A 10736-nucleotide genomic window follows, 5' to 3' on the forward strand; every position below is an offset into this window, starting at 1 on the left:
GATATCACTGCGCAAAAAATGACTGGACTCACTTTTGGATAATATATTTAACTTCCATGTTCATTGGGGATAATAAGAAAACTGCATCATTGGTGTGCTCTGCTTCTTCAGTAATAAATATAAACACTGAACAGTGCCTGGCAGAAAGGAAATTTGCAATATATGCTAATCATTGTAATTACCATCACTATCTAGAACATTAATGCCATTGTGTTACCAGAACATGACATTACTAGAATATCAATGTCATAAGGATGGTCATTTTTGTTATTGTGTTCACTGCTTTATCCCTATGCCTGGCACATAGTTGGCACCCAAACATTTGGCAAATGCATTAATTATGACTAACAATACTTCTATTACTAAGCAGAGAATTATTCACACCAAAATGTAATTGCCTCTGGAAGAAGAGATAAATTAAACATGAAAAAAAAATAACTACCTGGAAATTTATGAGAGGAATGCAATGCTACTGGAAGAGAGAAGAGAGGAGACTACTCTCAAGTCAAGGAAGCATCTCTTCTGATTAAACTAACTCTCCAGAAGAAAAGTTAAATCAAAGTACTTGCTAAGATGAATTTGCAGGCCAAAACATTTTCAGGCTTAGAGCAGGCCTGTTCATAACAGGGTACAAGAATCTGGAAGACTTCTGAGTCTCCTAAGGGAAATCTAATCTGGACCTTGACATCAAAGACAAACCCCAGTCTACAGAAAGGAAAAGTATCAGTGGAGAAAGAAAGAAAAAAATGTATCTAAGGGCACAAAAGTGAACTGGGAGCTGTAACTCTCAGATCCTTGCGCAGGTAGAAAAATCCTTGGGAATAATTTGTAGCAGCTGCACAAGTAAGCATCTCAACCTCTCACCTGCCTCTCTCCACCACACTGAAAACTCGGACTACCCATGTGCTCATCAGAGCTTATAAATAAGCTCTTCAGTCACAATTTTTATCCAGACAGCCCATCGCCCACACGGTAGCCTGAGACCTACCTGTTTCTAAGGATCCTATTAATTGACCACTGGCTCTTGGCTCTCCACTGGAATAGGAAGGTTCATGGGCAGGGAGAAGTATCTTCATCTCTTACTGTAAAATCCCTTAGAGAACTGAAAAGAATGGTGGGGAAAGGAGCCACAAAAAGGCCTCAGAGAACACAGTGCTTGACCTCCATTCCCTACCCCTATTCCATCCTTCCACTAAGACACACACACACACACACACACACACACACACACTAATGTTAACATCACCTAAGGGGTACAGTATGGCACCAATCAAATTATATAGCCACCTTTAAAAACACGTTGAGAGCAGTGAACTCCTGCAGTTTATTGACAAACCGCCCCAACAGAGCTAGTCTGAAAACGCAGGAGAGAGGGTCCTGAGGAAAAAAAACACTAGTGCATTAAGGGTTCGTAGGCCATTTTGAAATTCCCAAGTCTCAGTTTCCTTGTTTAATACAAGGTGGACAGTAAAAATTCATACCACCTGGGATTAAGAAATAATTTGTAGACGGTGCTTAGTACACTGCACGGCACACAGTAATCATTCTATCAACGTCAGTAACTTTTTTCTGTACCCTATCCCCAAATAATGATCTACTAAGTATCCAGAAGGCAAACATTTTGGCTCACTCCTTAAACCTGATTCTTTACCTAGAATCACAGCCAAATAATTCTGCTATAGTGGTGATTTTTGTCTAACAAAAGTTCAGGAAAGGCTGCTTCAATAGGCATGTTGAGAACTCTACACCTCAAAAAGCTGTTGAGGATCACAAAGACAACGAACCTTCAGTTCATCCAGAAATCAAGTCAGTAACTAATAAAAGTCACTCTCAATCCAGCGTTGGAGTTCTGAGGCCAAACATGGAGATGTGCAGCACTCATGAGTACTCCCATGTCATGAGTAGATAAGGTAGCACTCCATAAGTTTGGAGGCACTAACCAGCTTGGGACAGTCTATGACCCTGAATGAACAGTGATTGTCTAAGGCCCTAAAGCATGTGTTGTCTAATGTAAAAAGATATTCAACGTCACTAATCATCAGGGAAATGCAAATCAAAAAGAGATATCTCTTTACACCTGTCAGAATGGCTAGAATCAAAAAGACAAGAAATAACAAGTGTTGGTGAGAACGAGGAGAAAATAGAAGCCTTATGCACTGTTGATATAAATGTAAATTGGTACAGCCACTGTGGAAAAGAGCATGGAGGTTCTTCAAAATAGAAATAGCATATGATCCAATAATTCCACTACTGGGTACTTACCCAAAGAAAACAAAAACACTAATTTGAAAAGATACATGCACCCCCTATGTTTATGGCAGCATTATTTACAGTAGCCAAGATATAGAAGCAACATAGTGTCCATAGTGTCCATAGTGGACACTACTGTCCTAGCATCCTAGTGGATTAGGAAGATGTAGTACACACACACACACACACACACACACAGAGGAATATTACACAGCCATTAGAAAAGGATAAGAACTTACCATTTGCAACAACATGGGTGAACCTAGAGAGTACAATGCTAAGTGAAAGAAGTCAGACTGAGAAAGACAAATTCCATATGATTTCACTCATATGTGGAATCTAAAACACAGAACAAATGAATAAAGAAACACAAAGCAGAATCAGACCTGTAAATACAGGGAACTAATTGATGATTGCTAGGGGAAGGAGGTGAGAGAACGGGCAAAATGTGTGAAGGAGAGTGGGACATATAGGCTTCCAGTTAGGAAGGAAGTAACACACAGGAATAAAAGGCACAGCACAGGGAATACAGTCAATGGTACTGTAATAGTGTTGTATGGTGACAGATGGTAGCTACACTTGAGGTCAACATAGCATAGAGTACAGAGGAGTTTAATCACTATGTTATACACCTAAAACTAATGTAACATTGTGTGTCAATTATACTCAGATAAAAAAATTGAAAGAATGTGTTGACTAAAGTTAACCTTTCTTTAGTGTTACAATCCTTTATAATTTAATTTTCCTTTATAGATCCCATACTAAAAATTCCTATTTAATTACCCTGACCTCACAATTTTTGCAGAGTACAAAATATTTTGTTATAAGATGTTAAATGTTACATAAAGTTACCTTTATCTTACATATTGCAACAGATTTGATTACTTCCTCACATATATATTTATTATTATTCAACTTTCTAGAACACTATAATCTACATTTTATTAATACATATAGTTTTTACTCTAATATTCCTAGCTTGAAGCAGTCTCTCTTTCTTGTTAGAAGACAGTGTTGATGAGTCCTAAGATAATGGAAAGACAAGAGCCCAGGGTGCTAATCCTAAGGCCAGCACTAATTTGCCGTGTGACCTGGGGAAATCACATTTTCTCAGTCTCCTTTCCTCCTCTCCACAATAATGGTATTTCACTGCAGCTCTAAAATCCCAACATGTATACCAAAGGAATATGTTTCAAATTTAGTGATAAATATGAATACAAAAACAGTAGGAAATCTATCACGCAATGAATATATTCCATGTCCTGAAATGAATATATTCCATGAATATTTTTTCCTGAAATGAATATATTCCATGTCCTTTAAACCTTAAGTTATAATAAATCATTTCACCTCCTAAACTGCAATTTGTCTGTCAAGTATACACTATCCTATTCTGCCCAGTACCCTGACAATGTCTTCCTTCTACCCAACCAAAAAGGAATACATCATTAACATTTTATTCTTATTTTTACAATCATCTGCAATTTCCAGGCAAGTCTTCCACAAGACAATAAACATCAGGAACTAAAGATTAATTTATCAAACATTTTGAGTGCTTCACAGGGGATAAATGACTAAGACACTTTTTTCCTATCCTCAAGGAGTCACAATCCTGTAAAGATACAGCATGCCATCACTCCCTCTCCCAGCCAGACATCACTAACCAATCATGGGCCTCTCCCTTGAACTGGAAAAAGCCTTGGCTCCAGGACACCATGTAGCCATTAACAACCAAATAGGCTAGTTTTAACAGATATTATCACACTTCACTAAATCTCCATCTCCATAAGTGATGATTCTGATACCTATATTGGAACATAGAGATTTATGGGAAACTGAATATGGATCAGAAAGACCAAAAGAGTACTGTCCCAGTCATTTATTATAATTCAATTGAAGCATTAATTAAAAGGGGTTAAGAAAAAGTTAAAAGGTGGGAAGAATGGTACTTCCTGCCAATTCTCAATTATCATTTTCTAATATGCTAAATTAACCTTCAATGAAGAAAATGAAGCCTGCAAAAGCCACCTGAATCTAGGCAATTAGGTTATCCATTTCTTCAAAGGCCAGGATTGCTTCATGGAAGCTAGAATATCCTCAAGTGAAACAAATTAAATTAGTGAAAATAAAAAATAAGGCCACAAAAACAAAATTCTGAAACAAAATAATATGGCTTAAAGAATCTGACCTTGATAACTCAAAGGGACTAAAAGTTTGTTGTCTTCCAAATACAGACAAGTTAACTCCTCTTGACTAAAGATAAATGCTTTCTCTTCCATTTGTCATGATGCAGAAATACTTGCTTAAATGTTTGGCCAGATCTAAACCACCTCCCAAAGAAAATCTAGACCAACTTACAGGTGAGAAGGACCTCACCATGTCAAATTCTTCCACCTTTAAAACGCCAATATTAACCTTACAGTCAACACACCTGACAAAGTAATCTGTAGCTCCAACTTGCCTGCTCTCTTAGCAGAGACCAGCTTGAAATAACAGATATTAGAAAAGTAGATTTTAAAAAAGAGGGTTGGGGCACCTGGGTGGCTCAGTTGGTTAAGCTTCTGACTTCGGCTCAGATCATGATCTCACAGTTCGTGGGTTAAAGCCCCGTGTCTGGCTCTGTGCTGACAGCTAGCTCAGAGCCTGGAGCCTGCTTCAGATTCTGTGTCTCCTTCTCTCTCTGACCCTCCCCTGCTCACGCTGTCTCTCTCTCAGAAATAAATAAAACATTCAAATAAACAAATAAAAATTTAAAAAATTAAAAAGGGGGAAATCCATTCAATTATCTAAATCTCCATCAAAAAAGTATGCTTTTGTCATCCATCAGGGAGTAATAAAAGTGTTCCAGGAAGATGACTGTCTTCTTTAAAAAACTATCAAGCATATTGTGCATCATGTTATTCTGTTGTTTAAAAGTTCTTTCTCTAGGGGCACCTGGGTGGTTCAGTCGGTTAAGCAGCTGACTCTTGATGTCAGCTCAGGTTATGATCTCATGGTTCATAAGATCAAGCCCCACATCAGGCTCTGTGTGGACAATGCAGATGTTACTTGGGATTCTTTCTCTCCCTCTCTCTCTGCCCCTCCCCTGTTCGTGCATGTGTTCCCTCTATCTCTCTCTCAAAATAAATAAACATTTTTAAGGTTATTTCTCTAAGAGTGTAGTACTAATAAAAAGTTTCACTCATGTATCCACTTTGTCTTGACTATCAGGAAACTCAAAGCTGAATTTCACGTCCACCTCGACAGCAGCTACCCCTTAGCTTTGGGTACACTACCTCCACCTTTCTATTGCCTTCACTGAAGACAATTCGGTTTTGAAGTGTTGGGGTCTTTTTTCATTCTTTTTCTGATGGTCCAATAATGTGTTTTTCATTGATGCCACCTCAGAATCTTTTTGGAAATGAGAAAGGGCTCTAAATAATTTAATAAGTTAAATTCCCTCTATTATTACTTAATCGGTCCTCACTGTCCCCAAACTCTTCCCTCTCTGTACTCTTGTGCATGTTGTTCACACCATACAGTCCCTGCTATTTCTAGCATTCAACAACTTCTCCCAAAGTCCTGAGGTTGGATAAACCACTCATTTGGCCCCTAACACACTTGTACAACACTACTTTTTTCATGTGCATTGTCTTAAGTTCCTCAAAGACAGTGATATCTCAGTGGGCAATGAGTAAATTTAAATATCTTTATATTCCCACCAACATCAAAACAAGCCTTGTACCTTACAGACACAGAACAAAGATGTGTTGTTAATGAGAAAAGTCAACATTTTGAAAGCCCACTATGTGGGAGATAATATACTGAAAAGGCTTCTATGTTGAAGCAGTTTACAAACCAAAGAACTAAGATATGTAAATTACCTATATAGCCAATAGGGGTTGCATATATGTAAATACAAAGAAAGTTCATGGAATGGCTGCATTTGGCAAGATTAGTTACAGTGCACCGAGGCTTTTAGGAGAGTGAAAAGGAGTACAACTTGTGAGGGCATTCAGCCACAAAAGGACTCCAATGAGGTATTAAGAGACAGTATTCACACAACAGCAAGAACAGTTCCATATATGTAGTAAAGAACTACAAACATCGTTAAGACAATAGAGGTAAGCTTTGGGGATGGCTGGCAGAGGGCCTAAAGGCAGCAAAGCAAAGCCAGAGCCTGGTTTTAAGGTGACTTAATGAGGTAAAAACTTTAAAAACTGATTCACAACTACTGTATTAAGAACAGACAGGAGGGCTAAAGCTAGAATATGAAGCTTGATGGTAAATACCAGAGATACTTAGCAGACAGAGCACCAAGGCTATCTGCACTCATTCTCAAGTGGGAATTTGGGACGACCCACTTAAGAGCCCATCATAGCACAACTGCCACAAATGACCTAAGGGCAATGGTGTCTGCCTCACCTTCTTGAATATGAGACCTCTTCTTAGAGTAAAACAATCTCTTTCTCACTCTCTAATACACACGCACGCACGCACTTGCACACACACACACACACACACACACAGAGAGACCGAGAGAGAGAGAGAGAGAGAGAGAGAGAGAGAGAGAGAGAGAACTATATTTTAATGTGTGAAGCCTACCACAAAAGCAGTAGTAACAAAATGGGTCTAAGCAACCTCTCGGTTCAAATCTCAGCTCTGACACTTATTGGGTGTGCATTCCCAGGGAACATTCTTAACCTCACTTAGGCAGGTTTAAATTGGGAATAAATTACCTGCCTCTAAGGTAGGGATATAAAATGTTTAGCAGGGTGAGTGGCTCAGTAAGCTCTCATTGAGTATTATGTTTTTAAATGGACAATAATGTATAGATTTTCAGACGTCTTGTATAACTCCAGAGTCCTCTGGAGATCCTTGATACCCAGGTGGGGAGTCACTGCCCTAGAAGATAAATGCACTGTATAGCAGAGCAGTCCATTCACAAGGACTTAATGTGGTAACTACAGAGTTCAACACTGTGCCAGGGGCTATAGAAGCCAACACAGCAACTCAACATGGAAAGGGATAATGCAGAGGTTAAATGTTGAAGGAAAGCTTAAAACACTGGTGCTGAGAGTAAAAGTAGCGTGAATCCCAAGTAAGAGTTTAAAGTCAGAAATTAAATGGTGAACCAAAAGTGTCTGAACACATGTGTAAAAAAGACTTCCCGGTGGCAGCCTACAGGACAAACTACAGTAGGGGGCCACTTCTGTACCTCCCTTGCCACTCAGTACCAACCAGATTACTGTGTTCAAAGCTCTCAACAAGCTTTTTTTTTTCTAACCTGCATTGATTCACAGTGCTGATCACTTAAATTGGTATAAACCATAGCAACAGAGTTACATTAACAGCTTAACTAATTTCTTAATGGTATTAAAAAAAAAAAAAAACCTCTACCTTCAGGAGTTCATATAAGCTCAGTAAACATTTGAGCTTCAGATCTAGTCTAAGAAATTGGAAGAGTCCTCAGCATTGGGGAGGGAGGGACTATGTAGGCCATGACCTGGAAGCATATAACCTCTTGCCTAAATTTAATAGTTCACTTCCTCAACCTCAAATCCTTGTCTTACCCACCTCTTCCACCAGTTTTCAAACAGTTGTTTACTGTAACTGCCTTAAACACAGTAAGCTGCCTGAATCAGAAACTAATCAGTTATCCAGCAGTTAAAATTGTCTAATACTCTTTGACTCTACATCTGGCCAATTCCAACTTCTTTTCTAATGCTAGAGTGCTTTGAGGGCAGTCTAAATCCCAACTTGACACTTCTAGTTGTTTTATTTCAGGCAAATCAAACCCCATGCCACTTCCCACATCTGTAAAGTGAAGGTTAAAAAAAAATCACCTTCAAAGAGTACTTGTAAAAACTAAAAGAGTTAATATTAGTCAAGTGATCGATATATAATAAGCACAACATTTATTAGCTGTTATTATCATCTTCATTACAGAGTAATATTAGCCACTACCAGGAAATCTCCAGAAATACTGTTTAGAAAAATACATGGGCAAAATTATTCCATCACCAATGAATCTCACACAGCACAGCTTGGTTAGGTAACAGTGGTCGGGTTCTACCTGTTGCAACATCTCTTAAGAGATGACAGAAACAGCCACGCTCAGCCTGCACAGGGGGTTCCAACATGCAGGACAGCTCCTCATGATTATCTCACTCAAGGAACTCCTTTTGCTTACAGATAGAACCCTAGCCTAATTTTTGGACCAGTCTGTCACATACAGTTCAAATGTGTTAACATGAATCTCAGAAGCTTGTGTGTTTAAAAAATATTTATGAGGTGTATTCATTAAAAACAACAACAACAAAAAAACATTTCCTGGTCTGTTGACTCCACGGCACTACTTTCTTTTATTTTGTCTTTTCCGGCTGGTAATCTGGTTGAGCGGGAACGAAAAGCGCAAGAACTCCCCTGCCTCCCAAGCATTAGCAGGTAAGTGGCCTTGGCCCTTACACGGAAATACAGCAAGTTGACTCCACACACACTCTCACGGAAACCCAGTCCTTTTCCCTCCCCCAGCACTAGGATCTCTACAGAACTAAACTGGAAGTGCACCCTAGAGAGCTTGGAGAAACAAGCGCTCCAGTCGCGGGCCGGACAGGTGAGAGAGCGCAGTCTTGCTCAGGTTTGAGGACCACATCCCAAGCAGAACACACGCCCCCAAGGGAAACCTAGAAGCATCCAAGGCATCCAGCACACTCCCCACAAGACACATCTTGTCTCCGACCTCTCCGACAAGCCACACTGGAAACCTTCCGGGATGCCCAAAGGCTGTTCCTGGAAACGCGGGCAGCCCCGAGCGCGGGGCGAGGCGTACACGTGCCCCGGCAGCAGCAGGCCCGGCTCGAACCCCCTCCTCGGCACTCACCTGCCCCGTGATGCCAGTGATGAGCGCCACCTTCCTGGGCTTGCCCATCTCACCGTCCCCGGAGCCCCGAGCGCTGGGGCAGCGTACCGCCGCGTGTGCCATGTCGCTACGGGCGTGCGGCAGAAGGCTGGGCGGAGCGGAGGCCAGTGGAGAGAAGGCAGCGGCGCCTAAGGGACGTGGGGGTGTGCCGGCGCGCAAACCTCCTCGCCCAGGCTGCAGGGAAAGAGCGCACCGCGCGGCCTGCCGCCACAATCTGACAGGGGCGCTGGGAAGCCGGGCGGGGAGGGCCGGGGGCGGGCCGAGGCGGGCCCCACGGCCGGGCGGCGGGGCTGCGGCCTGGCTGGCGCCGCGTCATTCGCGTCAGCCCGCGACGCTCCCTCGGCGCCCGCGGCAGGCCCCGCCCCCCGCCGACGGCCGCCGCGCCACGCCACGCCCCCTACTCTGATGGCCGCGCGGGCTGGGAGGGGTTGGGTGGGGCGCTGGAGGGGCGGACGTGCAACCAGGCTGTGTCGCCTCAACCCGGGGTTGATACGCAACTTCAGGAAGGGAACTGTTACCCGGTCTTTACGCCAGGCCAGTCCCTTGGCAGGGCCTGGTGTGGAGGGGTTGGGCCGTCAGCGGCCTAGACTTCACCATCTTACCGTCTTTGGAACCCCTATCTCCTGTCTTCCGCCCCTCTGAATCTCGTAAGGCTGCTAAGAGTACCTGAGGATGCTGAGGGGAAGTATGGACTCATCTTTAAGTTAGGAGAAAGCCTTGAATTCCAAATCTAGGCGTCACAGGGCCTGGGGCCATTTGCCTTAATAAATAATTTATGGAAACCTGTTGCAGTGCCTTTTGATGACTTTGGTTTTATGTGTCCTGAAGGACACTAACGTTACAAGGACCCTAAATGGTGTCACAGATGTGAGTTAAGACTAACCTCACCTGTAGCCTGGCTTTCTGGCTCTTATATTTCCATGAAGCTTGGAACCAGGCACGAGGTTCCAAGTAACTGGATTCAAAGTATTCTAGTTCAGAGGACTGGCAGAGTACAAGAAAGTCTGGCCTCACTCATGCGAAGCTTAAAGAAATGTTGAAAAGACTGCAAGATCCTATAAACCTAGACATGGCCAATTTCAAAAAATAATCATTCAAATGCAAGGTGAGGTCCTAGCTTGATGTCTACTGAATTGGCTTCCACCAGGCACCCACACCTTGGGCAGAGAAGAGCAGAGGTGACTCATACACTGGGAGGGCAGCAGGTGTGTTCCTAGGCAGTTGACTGGAATCCACAGAAGAGACAAAAACTTCTCTGTCCCCACTGCTCTGCTTATCTGCACTTATTCCTCTCCACAGTAAATCACCTCAGATATTCACTTCAAATCATAAAATGAGTGACTAGGAGAGTGCCCAATCTATCATGCAAATTATTACAGACCTCAAATCCCCAAATCAGAAAAACTCAGGTTTAAAATAAAAATCTGAGGGGCACCTGGGTGGCTCAGTCGGTTAAGCGTTGGACTTCGGCTCAGGTCATGATCTCACCGTTCATGGATTCAAGCCCCACGTCGGGCTCTGTGCTGACAGCTCAGAGCCTGGAGCCTGCTTCAGCTTCTGTGTCTCCTTCTCTCTCTGACCCTCC

The 10736-nt window shown here is 42.3% G+C and overlaps 1 protein-coding gene across 1 annotated transcript in view; it reads right to left on the reverse strand.

The window, feature by feature from the left end:
• The window catches only part of GMDS (GDP-mannose 4,6-dehydratase), a 633580-nt gene extending 624195 nt beyond the window's left edge, over positions 1-9385 (reverse strand). The window contains exon 1 of the mRNA XM_039246524.1: positions 9113-9385. Coding sequence (XP_039102455.1) covers positions 9113-9214 — 102 coding nt within the window. The 5' untranslated portion in view covers positions 9215-9385. The remainder of the gene's footprint in view (positions 1-9112) is intronic.
• Positions 9386-10736: the final 1351 nt, after the last annotated feature.

The sequence above is a fragment of the Hyaena hyaena genome, unplaced genomic scaffold, assembly GCF_003009895.1.
Source record: "Hyaena hyaena isolate Hyena2069 unplaced genomic scaffold, ASM300989v1 scaffold_282, whole genome shotgun sequence".
Classification (NCBI taxonomy): Eukaryota; Metazoa; Chordata; class Mammalia; order Carnivora; family Hyaenidae; genus Hyaena; species Hyaena hyaena.